Raw genomic sequence first — 19,849 nt, 5'->3', positions numbered from 1 at the left:
TTACTGTTTAATCCAACTGAGCAGACGGTATCAGCTGTTTGCAGACATACACAGATGGTGTCATCCCGTACAGGGAGCTTTTGTCCTCTGCAGTTCATTTATACAAGGATTAGATTTCTTAGTAACCGTTCCTTCTACAGTCACTGCAGGTACTACGTAGCTAACAGGTACAAAAGATGTTAAGCATAGAAATTACATCTCAATTTTATTTATGCTAAATTGTGTTTAATAATTGATGGTACAATATATGAATAAACCTTATCACCTTCTCTTTAACTTAGCGATTCAGGCGTAATTTTTAATGAACTGAAACTTTATAGGATGAACCTCAGATTCATTTCTACTTAAAGTGAGTTGCTTTTTCTCATTTGCACCTGTAATTAAGTAAACACAAAGTACACCTGAGGCTGATGGGAATGTTCTTAGTTGTTTTCATGAAAACCTGATCTGCTGGTGGTAATAGATGAAAAGTCAGGGCATCACCAAAGTCATTACCCTCTGGGCACCATGGATATCTGTGCCAAATTGCATGGCAGTCAATGTAATGTGGTTTTTTTTGCCAGCCTTTTCTACAGGGTTATCCTATCACAGGTTTGTGCATACTTGCACACACCCACAAACACACTCTCCTAAACACAACCTCTGCACTATTAGACTTTTACACAATATAATGCAGCTAAGGTGAAAGCAAACATAATTCCTGCTCCACTTGACTCTCCCAATACAACTCTACAAGCCATCACAGTGGGTGTGCAAACATTATGCTAGAAGAGTTATAGCTCTTACGGTGGTTTGGGTCACTTTGATTCAAGTGGCGAGAGCAGCATTGTGGTGCAGTGGTTAGAGAAAGAGCAGCAAGAAAAATTCCCACATTAGTGTCCTGGGCCCAGCCCTTTCTGGGAGTTTACAAGTAATCCTCATATTTCAAAGACATGCAGATCTGGCACCAAACTTAGTCGAAACGTAAACAGGCTTTAAATTCCAAATTTGTTTATTTTGAGATAATTTGTCCCTGCAGTACTGCCATCCAGAGAATTCAAACACAGATGAAAATGTCGGGTTTTTTTATCAGTAATATACGCAGGACTCATCTGTACCTTTCTGGAAATGAAATTAAAAAAACAAACCGATTAGACATCTAAAGAACCACAAAATAAGGAAATACCAAAGGCTGGCACAAAGTAAAATGATTCTTTAGAAGACAGAATTTATCATTACGGGCACATAGGGGTATGGCTGACAAGACTGTCAGTAATACTACCTGTTAAGCAAGCAGTATACTGCATAATTTGCATTTGACACACTTCTTCATGGTAAATAGGAGAAAGACCTTCAAGACATGTGTGCCAGATTTATACCTATATGAAGAGCCTTAAACCACAGGGATATCACTATAATCTGCATCTCACTTCAAATCCCATCACTATGTTAGCCTAATCAATATCAGTCTTTCAGAATCCCATAATTACAGTTTGTACCACTGTACACATGAACAGTGTATTCTGTCATATATGTATTCATTTGCATTGTAAAAAAGTATTCACAACAAATAATTTGTTTTATTTTTAATCTAATAACAGACACGTTGAGATGGTGAAACTGACCGCACCTCCATCCACACATGTTCATGGTATAAATTCACAAGGGCATGAAAAACAAGGACAGCCAAGTATGTTGCTAATGTTTATGACCTTGTTTATGTAGATTTAGCAATTAGGAGCAGAATCTTTTTCAAATTAAACCAATCTTTGATTATTCTCGAGACATCCTTCGCTTTCTTCAATAAAAAAAATCTAGATTATTTTTAAAAATGATAGAGATCAATTGGAATAGTAATCAATGTAAAAAAGAAATGTGACGACCAGGATTGGAGTTTGTTTGGTGCATTTTTGTTTTCCCCTATCGGTGGGTAGGCGTCAAAGCCTAAAACATAACATAGAAGAGAATAAAACTGATGACAAGCAAAGAGATAACCTGTTATTGTAATGGGTTCATGTGATGAGCTTCATACGGGAGTGCAGGATCTCAAAGCCGTGTAGTTTTCGAAGCTGGTTTGTATGTCTGGAATTGACAAAAAAAACAGTGTGTTAAGTGGGATGGCATTCAATTGAAACTGCACCGTTTGAGAACTAAAGATCAACACATCCTCAACACAGCTACATCAGAGCTCTGGAGCCTGCAGGTAGAATAAAAGTGTTCCTAGGAGCAAAGAGAGGTGTTTTGTGGCTGCCATCTTTCATTATTAAGTAAACTACAACACAATAATTACACTCACATAATCAGAGAGGTGCTACAGTATGTGGACGACAGCCTACAGCAGCACAACGTCATTGTTCAGTGATCAGGTTTTATTTAACTCAACTTGAAGTGTAGAAATAAAAAGGCGTTAACTTAAATTTTACCCTGCAGTACAGAATAAAAACCATAAAGGGAAATATAGAACTTATGGTAAGGGAAGCTATTGTAACCTTGAAGCTAATGTACACTTGTAGCCTTTGTGCAATACTTGTACTCTAATACGTAGTGTAGTAGTATTTTGCATAAGATCTCTGGTGGAGTTTTTCCAAATACCAAAGGACCATGCTGTATATATACCAATACCAAACTGTCCCTCTCTCACTCTCTTTCGCTTTCTCTTTCTCTCCCTCTTTCCAGACTGTCTGGGACACAATCTAAAAATGCATTCAGTGCAATAAAGACAAGGCTCAGCCTGCTGCTGGCCATCACACTATCAATCATGATTAAGCATTAAAGCAACTGCAAATACTAAGAAACAGTGGCAACGTGTAGCTATCACGATGCATTAGCATAGTAGCCAATCATCACACGCAGAGAATGACTCTGCAGAAGTCAAAGTGGTGGATGTTTGAAAGAGCAAACAAGACAAACAAAGAATATATATATAATAAACGTCTGAATACTTATTTAAGCTCAGCCTGAACCAGAAGCCATACATTTGCCTCATGTGTGACCGACTTTAGAAGCCATAACATCACATTAGCACATTGTCAGTGGCATTTGATCTAGTCTATCAATGCTCCTTCAGGCTAGTTTCTAGAATGTAATCAGCAGCATGTGGTTCATAGAGTGAGGTGAGAGGGCACCTGGGTTCAGATTGACACAGCTTCCCCAGAGCAATCACTGCATTTTGCTGCACAGCTGTCCTCTTAGCGTCCCCTGCAGCGTGGCGCAGTAGCAGCAGCACAATATCAGTGCCCAGCAGGTTGCCGGCAATTCCCTCCAACTCAAGGCAGTGGGCCAAGCACAGGGCTGCATTTCCTGACACCATCTCATCACCGCTGGAACCCAGCAAACGACGCAAAATAGACAGTTCTGCATAGAACGATAAATGAATAGCAAATAGGAAGAGAATGGCACTTCAACATATATTAGCAAACACACATGTAGTGACATGGAAAACAACAGATATACTGCACTCATACACATGCAGTATGCATACAAATGTAGCCACATGTACACACACACACACACACGCGCTTAATTTGCATAGTAGGTCAAGCCTAAAATATTATTCATGGACTAATGAAAGAGCTTGCAAAAGTAATGCTAAGATGTCAACCCTTTCTCACTTTTATCAGACTTCACCAGCTCCTCCCGTGCCAAGTGACTGGCAGCAGTGCACACTGTCAGAGTCTTAATGGCATACTTAGTGGCAGTCTGCCCTGTTCCCTGGGAAGGCAGACACAAAAATAACAATGACATTAAACAAGTGGAACGTCTGTTTGTGAACTCTAACTTCATGTGTAGAATTAATATACGTCTGAAGAATACATACACAGTTACTCAAAATACTGATCACATTCAGAAACACTAAGAGGAAAGTTGTTTTTTCATCGTGTTTTTGGATCATGATGATGGTGAATGTTTACGGTATATGTAGGCATGAGCTGCATAGTCAGAAAATCTGGTTTAGATTTTTGTTTTTCTTTACTGTTTTTTTTATTTTGATTTTGTTATAACATAACTTGTGAATATATTGCACATATTACAGACACAAAATAGCCGACATACTCAGCTCAGGCCTAGAAAAGAAAGTATAACATACAATTCTTTAATCATGTCAATATTTTAAGAATAATTAATCCATTTAAAGATGGTTGGGAAATAGAACATCATATACACAGACACTTGGTTGTATGTACAGTTATGCACCTTGAGCAGCTGGTGCATGGTCCGGACCACATCCCCCTGAATAACATGCTGAATGGCCTCAGAGGACTGAGGGAGGACCATGCTCAGTACGCCTGTGGCTCTCTGGAGGACAAAGAAGAATGGTGGCATTAGAAAAGGAGATAATAGAAGACAGAGAAAAGTAGAAGAAGAAAGAAGGATGGGAAAACACAGCAGAGAAATAGACAGGGTAGAGGATCAAGAGAAAATTGGTATGAGAGAAAGAAAGCTAGCAGAGAGAAAAGCAAAGAAAAAGCTCCTACTGGCAACAAAGCGGATGGAAGAGTGTGGTTGGAAAAAGGTGGAGAATTGGAAAAGAGAAAAATGCTGTTTTAAGACATGAAATCAGTAGGCGTTACGGAGTGTGTTGGCAGCAATTAAGTACAGAAAGTCCATTGTAAAGATGGTGAGAGAGTTTGAGTGACTCTTTCAAGGCAGGATACTAAAAAGAAAAGATGAATAGAACAAGCATAAGAATTTAATCACACATTATTATTAGAGAGTAATTTGAGGGCATGGTTTAGTAATTTGAGGGTATGAATCACTCAGTGAAGGCAGCGAAATAAGTATATGTACAAATTAGTATTTTGAGATAATTTTTCAAGTCACAAATGACTAATCTGAGTAAAAACCCTAACCAATGAAGCTTTCAGTTCAGTATCACTGCTTTCATCAACCGCATACATAGCAGCAGCAGGCAGCCATTTTCACAAAATAAGCTCTGATTTACCCCCTTAAATTGATTAATGCAGCTTTAAGAATCTTTGAAGAATGTTAAATATTTACTAAACGTTTTACTAAAGGGACCTTTTCTCTCATGTTTGGAGCAAAGTGACCACAATGGAAACAAATGGCATGGACAGACTGGGTAGTTTCCAACACTCCTTGGCTTTTGCATACATGGTCCTTACACCTCCTCTCAAGAAAGTTAAACCTTAATGTATAAACGTAAAAAAGTCAAAAAAGAAAAGAGCACACTATGGATTGGGGCTTCAGGGCTTTGGCTTAACCATAGGTAAAGTCAAGACAAGACAAGAGCGGAAATATATATCGAGGAAATTAAAAAAAAAAGAAAAAAAAAAGGATGTTGACGCCAGGTGACAAGGAAGAAAAAGTGCCGGCTAGGCAGTGAGTGAGCACTAAAACAAAGTAAAGAGACAGATGGGAGGAAGTGTGGCACTCTGAGGGCATTGCATAGGCAGTGTGAAACTGCTATAACAGCCATTAGCACAGACAACAGCACCTGGAGCCGGAGTTTTAATCAGCTGTAATGACACATATACAGGATCCACTGAACATTGTGGATTGCTGTTACCACCTTTTGGGGCACATTGCCAGTGAGCACACAAGCCCTAGAAAATGCCCATTACTCAAGACGAATGTCTTTTATTTCTGTCTAGTTTATAGGATGTACACAAGTTTGGAAAATAAACAAGAAAAAGTTTTCAGCAAGCATCTTCAACAACTGTAAAAAGTACTAATATTTCATATCTTTCAAACCTTTCTTGGTCCAACACAGTAATACAACCAAACATGAAAACCTAAAGGGACTTATGATACAGTAAAGAAACTACATATATGATGCGTTGGCGTTTCCTAGTCCTACTATAAGAATCTTTTTTCAACCCTCCAGAGTACTGTTATGTAGTGCTAAAGTAAGGTTCACCCACAGTTATGACTCCTCCATCACTATCCCTCAGCAGGCCCAGACAGCAGTCACAGAGTGAAGCAGCATGCTCCTGCAAAAAGGAGACGGAAAAGTGGCTAAACCAATTTTCGCATACATTTCACCTCTGATTAGGTGACTGATTAGGTCACACATAACTGTTCACACAAATGCCCCCTCTGCTTCCCTTGTCCACTGACTTTCAATATTTCTTACAATACAGTATATTCTTATCTATTGAACTTAATTGGTGTGGAGTGAATTTTTCAGTTAAAAATGCATAATTCTTTCAAGGTGGCCACCACATTGAATGACAGTTCAGCTCAGCTTTATCTAAGATAAAGTATCAACATATCATCAACTCGTACAGTTCCCACTATTAAGATAACTAGAGATAAGATACAAGTTCATTTTTGCACTGGTAACATACACATGCATGACTGAAACTTCACACAGCACTTGTCTTACCTGAATGACTGGAGAGGTGATACTTGAAAGGTTGATGATCAAACCAAGCATAGGGTAAAGGATCTCTTTGTATTCACCTGCACTGCACTGCCTCTGCAATGACAGCCAACAAATTCTACACTGAATAAAATGCATACAGTGAGTTTACAGCTAACAATATCCAGGGCAGACTATGTCCTGAGGTGGAAGAAGTATTCAGATATTTTAATTAAGTAAAAGTGACAATACCACATTGTAAAAAATACTCTTGTTACAAGTAGTTATAAGTGTTATAAGTCCTGCATTCAAAACCTAAGTAAAGTAAAAGTACATAAGTAATAGCATCAGTGTCTAATTCTGTCATTCAGCCTATACTGAGTTGTTTAATTTCTTGTATCCAAGTGCTGTGGCATCTGCATTCAACTAAAAGTGATTTGTACTTTTCTGTGCAAAGAGACTGGTCTGTAATCATACTAACAATGGCGACCAGAAAGGCCTTCCAACACTCTGGATCATGAGCAAAAGCGTGGCAGATGACAGCATCTCGAGCCAGACGGCCAACAGCCGACATCAGCGATGGAAGGATATGCTGATTGGACTTGCTGATATTTCTCTGAAAAATGAAGCAAACAGATGTGCACATTAGACCAGACACAAACACAAAAACACACCTATACATATTCAGTGCATACTGTTTATCAATATTAAACTTTGTATCTTACCAGTATTGTTGTAAATGGCACTATGACAGAATCTGTCAACACATTCCTTAACTGAATGCAAAATCTGTAAGAAAATATGAAACATGTTTACTGTACATGTAAGACAGACAAAGTATGTATATGGGTATATATTTATAAATATGGTTCAAGGTCTTCCACTATTAAACTGAAGTAGCACATATACAACATCTCACGCATTGTTGTGTTACAATGAAGATGGATACTTGGGCGAGTAGGGAGTGAGTAAAGTCAGGTTTAATCCTCTTCACAGCCAGCATGACACAAGCAAGCAAAACAACAGCTCCATCAACTGAGCAAGTAAAAACTTCAAAGACAGCTTTGGAAGGAACCACCCGTATGGTCTTATACTTCCCAAAATGCACTTATTGCCTGAGTCATAAAGGATAATTTGCAATGCAATTCAATTTAGTGGTCAAATTGCATTGGTTGTCACTCATTCACATCGAAGGCAGTAAGAGGCAGATGGATTCGCTGTGATATTATCTACACAGCACAGTTACTTTTGACTTATGACTAAAAACAATAATTAAATATGCTGTACGTCAATATACTTGTAATATATATAAATGCATGTGTGCAAATGTATATACATTCTGTAAATGGATTTGCATTTGGACCGGTTGTGTATTAATTTCTACTCCAAAACTAAAATATCCATGAAAGCCAAACATTGACCTAGCTGAGCTTTTACAAAGAAGAGCAAACCTCTATAGGACATGACACATTTTTGTTGAATAACTCTTTGAGCTATAGACAAGGAAAATTGATCTCCCCATTTCACTGCTTGACACCTCGACTTATTTCCTGCTGTGTCGAGAGCTTGGGTTGTCCTTTCATGTCTATTTTCACGAGGCACCAGAGAGGGAAACAGGTTGAGAATGGCCTTTTGCCTTCAACTGACATTAACACTTGGATAGCACATATTGAATTATTAAAGATGCCACACTTTCCATTTCTCAGGGGACCTCTCCAGACGACACGTCACGGCGGATTTTAAAGTGCTTTTAATATATATGGATATGATGTATGGGAGTATAATAGACTGTCTTGTGAGTCATATTCTGAACTCTGAAAATATGCATTTCCTCATCCAGAAATAAAATGTATCATTGTCTAGGGCGTGAGGAGAATACTTGTTTTCTGCTGTAAAGTTCTCCAGAATGTTGACTGCTGTGTTCTCCTGCTGCTGCTTTGGGTTTGAGATGCACGCCATGAGGTTCCTCACTAACCTTTAGATCCAGATTAAGAGTGAAGAGAAAGAGAGAGAAGAATACAAAGGAATCAGCGATTTTGGTAAATGACACATTCTTAATGAATATCATCAAGATATCAGTGAATATTTTGTACCAGGATAATAATGGTGCCCACCTTTGGTTCAATACAATGCCAAAACGGAGCAACAATATTACTCACTCTTTCCAATTTTCTTAAAATCCAATCAGCTGCAGCTCAGATATTATCAGACATACAGATAATAAGAAATCACTTGGGCCACAAAGTGTAATCTGTAAAACTATGTCCCTGAGCAATGATATACAACATTTCTTGAAGTCTCATTAAATAGACATGGCAATTGGACTGACAATCACAAAAATATGACCCAGAGCTGACCTAAAGTCTCTTCACTGATTTCATTAAGGGGGACAATATGAAATGCAAAATAACTTCAATACCTACTCAGGATGGGAGGAGGTAAAGGGAAAAAGTCATTATAAGTAATTAGTTTGATTAGAACATACCTACAATTACTGTCTATATACTAGTATATTTTTACTCTTCAGTTGCATCTGACAACTTCAAGAAATGTCTTACGTGTGCACATTCAAGTTGTCAATGGCCAAACGTCTGCCACGTGGCATCTGTGAAAACAAGCACAGTATTGCCAGGCATTCTTTCTGTGCTGCAACATGCTCTGATGTTACCAAGTGAACAATGGACTGTCTGCTGACTGGGCATGCCAGCAACATCGTCTGGTTTTCATCTGAAAGTAAAAACAAGGTATGCATTAAGAATGAGTTCCCAGTACCATGTTATGTTCCCAAGGAACAACAACCCAGTCTGTAAACACAATTATATGAACATTCATTCTATGCTTGAGTTGATTCTGAAGATAAGCTTTGCTGTTCATATGGTATTAACAGACAAACATTGTGAATCGCTGTGTAAACAAATCATCAAACACTTGATGTGCTGAAGGCCACATAGCTTGTGTGATCCAAAGACAAATAAAGGCTTGCCAAAAGAGAAGGCTCGAGTATCACACTGACAAGATGCGCAGTAACGACACAATGCCATTCTAGAGGATTATATTAGTATTTCAATTATTTAATTTATTTCCTCTATATCCTGATAACTCAGTGAGAGCAAATTGCTATTTGGACAAAGGCAGAAAATGAAGTGTAACTCAATTATCTACATACCATTTCCACAACAAATGACCCTCCATAATTTCAGAACAGACACACACAACTCCTGGCTATCGGGATCTTTTGTTTTCTGCAACAGGCAACTGTGGAGAAAATAAACTCAGTCCTCTTAGCTGGGTTCTCTTCTAGTAGACATAATATAAGTCAAATTGAAATATTACTGTCAAATAATAATGTTTATAATAATATTATTTACATGAAAGTATGGCAATAAAAATGTATCTCAACACAACACAAAGGATGGAAACAAAAACAGAATGTAACACATGACGAATGCAAAATATTAACTTTATGAATAGGTCAAATATTAGTTAGGTAGCAATTCTACACAATTCACAAGAGCAAAGATACCATCTCATTTCATATGAATATTTAGCAATCTTGCTGCAGCAGCAAGGCCCTGTTTTTAGGTACCAAAAGGGACTTTACCTTAAAAAATGAATGAATGAAATTAATTTATTTCAATACAGCTAATACAGGTTTTGTGAGCATACAGTAAATATTGGTAAATATACTACACTTAAACATTGTAATGCACTTTGCCCTTCCGTTTATCTACATTTTATGTAGGTACCTTGTGTAACATAACCACTCGGCCATCAGTCACATGTTACCATGTCATCTGTAATCCCACTAAGGTGTTTACAATTGATATATCACTGTTGTCTCTGCCCTGAAGAAGCTTGTATGTGCTGATGCTTATAACCTGATTTCTTATCCTGATATCTGTCACGTTTTTAAGAATCTAATTATAAATTAGCCATCTCAACTTTTTTTTCCTTTACAAAAAAGTTTGTTTTTGCACTTTTTTGGAGACCTGTAGGTTCAATACCAAGGAGCACTTTGGATGACATTCGTTTTTTTTCCCACTTTTAACTTTTAAAAAGAATTTAGTGCCAAGAGCCCGTGAACTCAGAGAGTCTCTTCAGATTGTGATCAGGACAGGCAACAAAGCACTGGCCATCTTTGCTACATGGCTCACAGCAGTATCCTTATTGGCTATTTTCATCAAGCTCAGACTGCAATTTCTTTGCACTCTCTTCTTTCTAACTTGAATAATGACAGTGCTAGCAATGGACAACATGGGCAGTATGTGACAAGTTAATAATAACCTTACTGATCTGACATGCAGGAGTCATAATTTGTATCTTGTACCAAACACCCCCTCTTTCTGGGAAAAAAAACACAGGGCCTCTGTTCATTTCAGCACTCAATTCAATCTTCAGTGTGATCATCTTTTCCTCTTTGGGCTTTCACACAAACAACCAGCGAGGGAGAGAGGGGGAGGGCGGAGAATGATCTCTCTAGTTTAGGCCATCATTGTCTCTGTATACCCCTGTCTCTGGGTCCATCTGTCAAAGCACCACTGAGGGCTGACAGCTACCTCTCCCTCTGGTCTCCTTACCTCCTGATCGTGTCATTGCTGCTGATGATACTAAAGCCATTGTTCAGTCTGAAAAGGGTCTGGCCTGTACCTGTTAGAAGAGAACAGTAGATAGTGTAAGAAGACAGAAAACTGTTTATCATCACCAGGTAGCCTTGAGGTTTTAGAGAAACACAACACCTCTCTCTTTTAGTTTAGCTTGCTTTGTTTACTGGTTTACAGTCAAGGGCACAAGAGAAAAGAAAAAAGAAAATATGTTGAGAGAGTAAGGTACAGTGAGGAATGGTCTATTTTCCAGTAATAATGAGTTGGAGTATACAGAAAGTAGAGCAGGGCAGTGAGGGAGTACTTTTAGGGGAGAAAGCTTGTAATGTCAGCCCTGCTGAGATCCTTTCAGCTGTGAGTTATGTAAGTTTTGCCCTTTAATGTTGAATGGCACTGTGAGACAGGCATTATATCATTTGACAGTACACTTTTATTCATCTAAATGAAGAAAAAAGAGAGATTGGATAAGAAATGTTTGCCATTCTGCAGTGAACAGCCAGTGCAAAAGAATGGTGTATTACAAATCGCGATACAAGTTAAAACAAAAATAGAGGGTTAGGTGGGTTTTCTTTTTTATAGCTATATGGTTTGCTGAGCGACAAGCTTAAAGCTTCACTCCATCATTTCCACCAGCCTTGGCTGTGTGGTCAAAATACCTGAAGTTATATAAGACCTGTATGAGCAGAAATGGGATGGAGCGTGTCAGAAGTACTTCATTACAGCTTCTTTCTTAGCTGAAATATAACAAAATAAATACTCCTGAGAGGGCCATTGACCTTGATAGAATATACTGCAAGACTGTAAAAAGCTGCAATTGCTGCCTTTTGGCAATAGCTAAAAAGAGTTATATTAGTGGTGTGGAGTTTCAAAGTCATTTCTGGGGTCAAAAACATTTACAAAAATATCAGCAGCTGATAGAGGACGGGTGAACGACCTGGTGGAGAGCAACTGCTGCCTGTCTACAATGGCCCCTTTTCATACACTAGAGGACTTGGTAAACAGATATCAGTTACTTGTCAACCTGATGCCGTCATTATCAAACGGGTGTATGCTGTGTAATATTTTGTGCCCAGCAAATTTCCCACTTTGAAATACAAGGTCAAAATTCTGTTCTCAGTGCTGAGAAGAAATTAGGACTGTAAGGGAAAGTTCCTGCCTAGCCTGGTTGGTTTAATTCTGAAACCTTAAGCAACAAGCACTATACTAGAACTAAGGTAAAGCAATTAGATATGATTTGTCTTCTGCAATTACCCCCAGCAGTATGGAATTTGTTGTCTTTTCTTTTTACTTTTATGAACAGTCGTAGTGCAGACCAATGCTCTTTTTAGCTTTATGAAGTTTTACGAGCTCTTTTTTCTTGATCACGGACGTTGCAAGAAATTCTGGGTACCCTGACAACAGCTCACTCTTGCCCTGAAATATATATAAGCCTCAGGCTAGGCTGTCATAAATCTACACAGCCAACGGACAGGCACCAGCATTCACTAGCTACCTACACTAAATCTGACAGGGTTGAGTGCAGGTATGCCACTGAGGTTATGGAATGGACACCTGCTATCACAGGTGTTTCATTAAATTGCACCCAAGACAGCTCCAGAAGGCTTAATAGTATTTTCTGTCATCCCATTACAATTGCTCTCAACATCAAATACATCTAACATTGCCTACACAACCCTGTACCTACACTAAAGGCTATTACAATATCTTAATATTAGTCAATTCATTTTTAAAGTGCACAACATCACTGAACTGATGGAACAGCTGACAATGCAGGCTTGAAACAGCCCACTCAGCAGTTAAGCAGCCAAATTACATCATCCTTCATGCACCATGGGAATGTCTAATTTTGCTAATTGAGATGATCAGAAACAGATCACAAATCAAATCATACCAGCACTGGAGGTTTCACTCATCACCAGGCATTGCAAAATAGTAAACAACTTGCTGTTATTGATCTGATGATGGAATAAAAATATAAAGAAAATTGTTCTGCACAACAGTGTCATTTTATAGTGTTACGCAGTGTTATGGTATATATACCTATCTTCTGCACAGTGGCTTACAAGGCAGCCCTGAGTTTTTGCTCTTTCAGTGTGGCTTTATAGACTTTACTGAAAATTTGCTCACTGTGACAAGTAAATGGAGCATGAAGAGAAATCAGTGATGGACAGCATTAGGTCTCCCCTCTCTTCCATTGTCACAGAGCAAGACAAAAAACAATTTGTTTTTGTAGGCCTGCTTCACCTGCTGTCATGCCCTAAGATGTTCAATGTGAGTACATAAAGGGTAACAACACCCTCAAATTCTGCTAGAAGCCTCTCTCTCAGCATATTTTAAAAATGCATCAGAGGAGTGAGAAAACAACGACTGTAGGAGACATGGCCTCGTTGCTACATCTGACTGTCGCTGATATTAGAGGGCGTTAACATTCTTTTTTTTTTATATAAATAAGGTATTAGCCTTACAAGGTTCAGGGCTGATTTAAAGCAGTGAATGGCGTGTTGAGCCATTTTTAACCCATAAATGCAGATTTTTATGTATTTGGTAAGAAACAGATGTGTTTCATCACAGTACAGTCATATTTAGTTTACGGCAGTACCTCTTTAAGTGCTGTATCAACTCTATTATTCTCCTCCAGGTCTTCTTTACATTCTTGAAGGCCATTTTAGTCATAGAGCCGGAATATAGGTGGACCAGTGAAGCAGGTTATTGAAGAAAGAGTGGGCACAAAGAGATTAGAGGAGAAAGATAATTGTGCGAAGCATCTCCCAAAAGAACACTCACAGTCAGTAACTGCTTGTGACAGAATCTCCAATCCTCCACAGTAGTAGAAGGGCATCTGACCAGGCCTTGACAGCTTCTCCAGAAGGTGGGGCACTATTGTGGACTTTCCACCCCCCTTGTCAAACTCTTGCATAGCATTCATCTCCTGACTCTCTCTCTCCTCTTCCAAATCTGCCTGGGCCAGGTAGTCTGCATGGAGAAAACAAATAAAAAAGAGGGGAGAGGAAAGCAGACTGTGATCTGACAGAAAGTTACTCCATAGCAGTAACAGTAGCAATGTCACAGAGTGAACTGAAAGTCTCCTGTGGTGCAAGTCATCCTGAGATGACCACCCCACTCGCCTATTGTCATGAACATGCACTCAGATAGAAGTAGGTCTGTTGGCCATGTATTAAAAAGTAATGCTACACCACATATGACAATAGCAAAAGACTGTCAATTGATGTATATATGCATAATAGCTACAAAGTATGGTTGACAACCAACTCAGTGACAATGGAGAGCCTCCTCGATAATTATTTACCTTTCACCATCTTCTCCTTCCCAGGTTCAATTTCCACTATTTTTTCAAAGCAGTTTCTGGACTGAAAAACAGAAGAATTTGTTTCATCACTGGTTATATGATGTGCTTCACTGGTCTCTTCTTGACCTATGGAAATCAATATGATGTTGGCCAAAGACTACAATATCTCAGCACAAGAGTAAATGTATAGAAATCTATGTTATAGTTTGCAATAATTGTATTAAATAAAGATTTTTAACAGATATCAATGTTAAATATAAGCCTATATTTCAATGAATGGATTGGAAAACCTATAAAACTGATTTTACATAAGACTGCTGTGAGACTAGAACTGCTGTGCAATGGGTTTTTACTTTAATTTTACAAATTCAAATTAGCTTGGTTCTCTATTCCAGGCATACAAGCTTAATATGGCCATGTTTCTGATGATCAGATTAGATACCAAGAGTAACTATCTATATACAAGATGAATGTGTAAAAAATAGGTGTGATTAGATGTAATGAGACATAATTATAGTATAGTCACCTCATTATATTTCTTCAATGCCAGATATGCTTTCCCCATGTGTAGGTAAGCCTTTATGCAGCTCTCATTACACTGATAGAGAGAAAATGATCATGAGGGTGTATTAGTTGAATCACTTCATCAGTAACACATCTACATAATGGTGATTTAGTGTTTCTTCATTGACAACACCAGCACAGCAAGAGAAAAATGTTCATTCTGAACAGAGACACACTCCACTCCAGAAAGCTTTTTTATGTGCTACAGTGACATGATTATAGAAAATAGTTTCAACAGTAACTTTATAGAGCATATTTGTCATCCAAAACTTTTTTTAAACTTACATTTGGCTTGAATAACCTAAAGAAAACATAACTCTAAACAAACTACCAAATAAGGAAGAGGAACTCATAAACACTATTCATTTTTGTCCACTTTTCCAAATACAATGTTCTTTTCAGGGAACATTTCTGCACTGTTGGTGACCTGTGTCCTGCATCTATTACTGTTTCTGTTCGAGTGCAGCGCAGGATAGAGCATAGCCCACTGTTAACCCATCCAACCCATTTTCTTATCAAACATATCTCCTCTGAGCTACTAGGTTCACAAATAACATTGTCTCAGATGACATTATGACGAATGAGGCAGCAAATGACTGACCCCAGTTCCCAGCCAGGTCTTACCTTCAGGGCCCATTCACAGTCACTGATGGCTTCCTTGTACTTTCCCAGCTTGATGTAGGCCTAAGCAGATTTAAACATTGGACAGGTGGTAACTGGGCATCAGTAAAAATAACTCTGACTCTGTGATTAGTGGTGTAGCATTGTTTGGTTATTAATATACCACAGAGCAGACTGTGCCTTTGGACATGTTGATTGTAGCAATTAACTTAATCGCACGTGGCCATAATATATTAAAATTAAAGTCCTTGAGATCTTTGTAAAACCAAGTGTTTCTTCATTATGTCATGGTGATAGACACACAAAAGCAGCTCTGCTTCGATTTCTTCTGATGGACAAATAATTGTTTGTCACTTTTGCCTTAAATCTGGGATCAACTCATGGGATTTAAATAAACATTTTCAACAAATCACAATTTGTGTTTTCATTTTAAAACATTTAAAAGATTACTTACTTGTGCTCGGTTGGTGTACAATGGCTGCATGTCCCGCAGTTCAGCCAAGCCATCACTGTAATACTTCACAGCAGTTTCATAGTCTTCTTGAGCATAAGCTTCATTCCCCTTGTCTTTGAGTGCTGCAGTGACACACATGGTACAACACAAAATAACATATTGTTAGCCCAACAGAACAGCAAGTACAGCAAACTGTTCCCTCCAACAGCATCTTTAAGAAACACAGAATCACACACCAGTTGCCTTTTTTGCTTGTGCAATCCTCCTTACTCTTCTGTCTTCGGCATCTCTCTCCATAATCTTCATGAAATTCTCTGGTCAAAAAAACAGAAAAACTCTTGAGCATGAGCATGAGCTTTTTAAACTAGACTTTGAAGAAGAAATTCCACAGGGTACTCACTGTGTGTGACTGTTAATGCTAAAAATGTTCTCCCAAAGACAGATATTGCTCCAAATCCAATGTAATAAATATCAGTTGGAGGTAATTTATAAATTGTTTCGCTGTCTCCTCAGCCTTAAACACAGAATTATTTTTCCTTCCTCATTTTGTGAATTGAATGTATGATGTGTTAACTTCAATATTAGTGATTCCATACAAAAAGGTGAGCATGGTTCATGTATTTGCAGCTTTACTGTTATTGATGAGTTTGACGAAGAATTGAAAAGAAGTGTTGATTTGATTAAACGTATATATATGCATACAAGAGACGTATTATGAAAAAATAATAAAAGCTTTTAAGATCACCTCAACAACTAAGTATGGCTCCTACTTGTGTGGCTTCTCCCACATTGTTGTTTGAACGCAGAAGTATTTTATATAGTGCACCTTGGTGGCCTAAGCCATCAACACTACAAGCCTCCTATCCACTAAGCATTGTAAGAACCTTCTAAACAAACAAACCAACAAAAACAGTCAGTCATGGCCAAGCATTCATGTCCTCTAATCCATAGCAGTGCCCTGCTCACCATGACATACTGACAGTTTGATAAGAGAGTGACGCGTTTACTTCACACCTTTATCAAACCTCTGCCAACTACACTGACAAAAATAGCACAAAACATGGGGGGCGTCTGAAGTGGTCTGAACAGGCAAGTGGCAGAACATGGTCACCCTTGAAACAAAAATTCCATAGGACCACTGTAATGCTAAGGACACACCTTGTACCACATCTCTCTTCTTAATATTGCGCATGGTGAGTCACCAACCTGCCAAACAGGCGCAGTTGATTAAAAAATCTCACTGTGCCTCAGGAAAATGTCACGTCTGCACTAAACTTCAATGTCATGTGGCCACATTAAAATAGGCCCTGATTGTGAATGAAGAAATTACCTACTGTATTATGAACAACAATCAGAAATCATTATAAATAAATATTTTTGTCCTTGACAGAATACAAGTTATACTCATGGATTGAAGACTGACTGACACAAGCCAAGACTTTGGGTGCCTCATAGTCAAGGATGTTGATACTCACAGCAGCTGCTGAAACCTCAAGTGAAACGGACTGCATCTTTTCCAGCTGTGTTTGTTCAGTCAGGCTACTGTCTTATAAAATACACAGTGCAGTCTAGTAAGGTACATATATCCTTCAGCAAAAAACCTTGAGTGAGTACGTGAGTATATGTTTTAAGTTCTTTACTGCTTTCTTAGTTTATCTTTTATAGAAAGATATAAGAGAGAGTGTATTTATTGCTATATTTTTTTGTTTCTTTGTTTGGCTAAGAGAAAAGTTTCTTGCAAAACAATGAGGACATATAAGACAAAAAACCTGCTCACCTGGACTTCCATTCTGCAGACTCTGTAAAACAGAAAAAGAATGTTAACAAAACCTTCTTAGTCACTACTTACAAGTTGATGTACACCTTGTCCCTTTTCACATGACAAGAGGGGCAAGACAGTCAACGCAACAAGAAGGTGTTGGTTGTGTATATGTGCTCTGTGTGTGTATGTAGTGTTGAAGGGACACAGACAAGAAGAGAGAGAGAGACAGCAAGACAGACAGACAGAAAGACACGCAGACAGAGTGAGAAAGACTAGACAAGACAGATGGAGAGGGAGAGAAGAAGACAACTGTACTTGGGTGACTTTGTGTGCATGTCTTTACCGAGGAAGGCTGGAGTGGTGGGCTTGTGTTGACTGTAGTCTTGTTGACTTTTGTCCTGCAGGGTTCATCAAAGGCAGCAATGTAGCAGTCCGCTTTCTCCATTGCTTTTTGCTGGACTTGGACATCAGAAGACTTTAGATCCTTTACTAGCTCACCTGAATTAAATATTAAAAATGAATGCTACATTTTACTGTTTACAGCCTTCACTCACATGTTCAATATCTACAATACCCAAATATGATGTAAATGTACATTTTATATACTTTGTGTATCAACATTGTTGATTTTGACCTAATTAAAGTTTTATACATACTTTTTATATTGTAACCATATCAGTATGTCACAATATACAAATGACCAAAGTGGAAATCATATACAACGAAATAGCCCTTCCCCAACTTAATGGTTAGAAGCATGAAACAGTACATTTTACAAGTTATGTATTTTCATTTCTCCTATGGAGTTGATGACATTAAGACATCTTTTAGCGTTAACTGGTAAGTGGTAATATCTAACCTTTGGCTTCATGAAAACAATGAACGGCCTGAACCACAGCATTAATTTGAGTGACTTGGTAACTGTTATTATATCAGCTAGCTTAACTTAACGCTATATGGTGAAACAATACGTAACGTATCTGACCCGATAATACAGTTAATAATGTCACTAACGTTAGCCATTTAGAGTTAACTTATGTGGTAGATTAACACATACAATCCCTCGTCTGTTTAGCTAACCTGGCTGACTAATGACGTTAACTTTGCTCCATTTGGCACAAAGATAGCTAGCCATTTTAATTATTAGCTAGAAATTAGCTAGCGAAGATAAGCTCCACAGCAACATTACTCACTTATTTTGTCAACATTCTTCAAAAAACTGTCGAAGTCTTCAAGTTTGTCCATCATGCTTTTGCCCTTTTAAGCTTGCGTTTAGTATTTGATAAGCTAAGTAGCTCTATTTTATCTTAGCTAACGCGCAATTTATTTCACGCTGACTTTTCCATCAGAAGTCTTTGCGTTGCGTTGCGTTGTGTTACCATAGTGACGTGATGCCTTCAGGGCCGCTCGTAATCTCACCCCATTCAACATGAAACTGCACACAATTTGTCGTTACGCCACAGTACTCCGTAAAAGATAATAACAAAAGAATGGCTGAAGTCATTGGAGTTATTTATTTACTACCCCGGGTTGTACATGGAGAATGAATACAATTCCCATCGTCCTTTATTGTGTCGACTGTTACCCACCTGTTTCCTAAATGTCATATGTTGATTTCAGCAAAATGTATCACCTATTGTTGTTTATCGCTTCACCATGAGTGCATGGTGTCACAGAAGAATACACATTTGTTCATGTTTCTTCATGATTGTGCTTCTTCAGGAAAGCACTTGAAGGCAGCATTTCTCACCTGGGTGGTCATATTTTTGCCTCACTCCAAAACAACAGAATTGTTGTAAATGTATTTTTTAATGAATTATGTAAATCATGTTTGGCTTCCTTGTCTTGTATGTCTTCATTAGACTGTTCATTAGTGCTTCAGGGGGCCCCTTTCCCAGCATATATATATATATTCTGCGCACCCGTACTGGGCTGTCAATTCAATACAGAGTGACCAAAGATACTACAAATCTCCTCAGCGCTTCAATGAACCTGCTTTTAGAGTTGCCATCTTATGAGAGCATCCTATACCTTGAACTCCCACCTTCCCTTCTCTCAGCAACAGATCAACACTGCCTCCCTGTGGTTAAAGACACATGAAGAGACACATCTATGCAAACACATTTTCTAAAATCAGCTGATTATCAGTATATAGTAGATGAATATTTAATGTTGCCATAAACTTAGGAAGGAGTAAGATGTCACTTATTCACATAAACATGTAAATATATACAGTGGG

The 19,849-nt window shown here is 38.3% G+C and overlaps 1 protein-coding gene across 1 annotated transcript; it reads right to left on the bottom strand.

The window, feature by feature from the left end:
* Positions 1–1,991: 1,991 nt before the first annotated feature.
* On the bottom strand, positions 1,992–18,858 carry ttc12 (tetratricopeptide repeat domain 12). Its single transcript, XM_070906520.1, has 21 exons — positions 18,804–18,858; positions 17,954–18,108; positions 17,626–17,647; positions 16,085–16,162; positions 15,849–15,970; positions 15,398–15,457; positions 14,736–14,807; positions 14,210–14,270; positions 13,687–13,875; positions 10,879–10,948; positions 9,468–9,556; positions 8,860–9,028; positions 8,181–8,276; positions 7,027–7,090; positions 6,783–6,917; positions 6,326–6,418; positions 5,862–5,930; positions 4,174–4,275; positions 3,591–3,690; positions 3,105–3,333; positions 1,992–2,061 (listed from the first exon to the last, which is right to left on the bottom strand). The coding sequence occupies exons 1-21, from the start codon at positions 18,856–18,858 to the stop codon at positions 1,992–1,994; spliced, it is 2,100 nt and encodes a 699-aa protein (XP_070762621.1).
* Positions 18,859–19,849: the final 991 nt, after the last annotated feature.

This window comes from Enoplosus armatus, chromosome 5 (genome assembly GCF_043641665.1).
Source record: "Enoplosus armatus isolate fEnoArm2 chromosome 5, fEnoArm2.hap1, whole genome shotgun sequence".
Classification (NCBI taxonomy): domain Eukaryota; kingdom Metazoa; phylum Chordata; class Actinopteri; order Centrarchiformes; family Enoplosidae; genus Enoplosus; species Enoplosus armatus.
The sequence above is the reverse complement of the archived record's forward strand: the minus strand, read 5'-3'. Positions and strand labels throughout refer to the sequence as shown.

Bases quoted from the DNA above. Each gene is read 5' to 3' on its own strand.
- ttc12 (XM_070906520.1), bottom strand. From the start codon at position 18,858: ATGATGGACAAACTTGAAGACTTCGACAGTTTTTTGAAGAATGTTGAC. The intron at 10,949-13,686 runs GTGAGTGTTCTT...CTCTTCTAACAG, and splicing joins GTCACAAGCAGTTACTGACT to GTACAGGCCAGACCCTTTTC. The intron at 8,277-8,859 runs GTAAGACATTTC...CTGGATCTAAAG, and splicing joins GACAACTTGAATGTGCACAC to GTTAGTGAGGAACCTCATGG.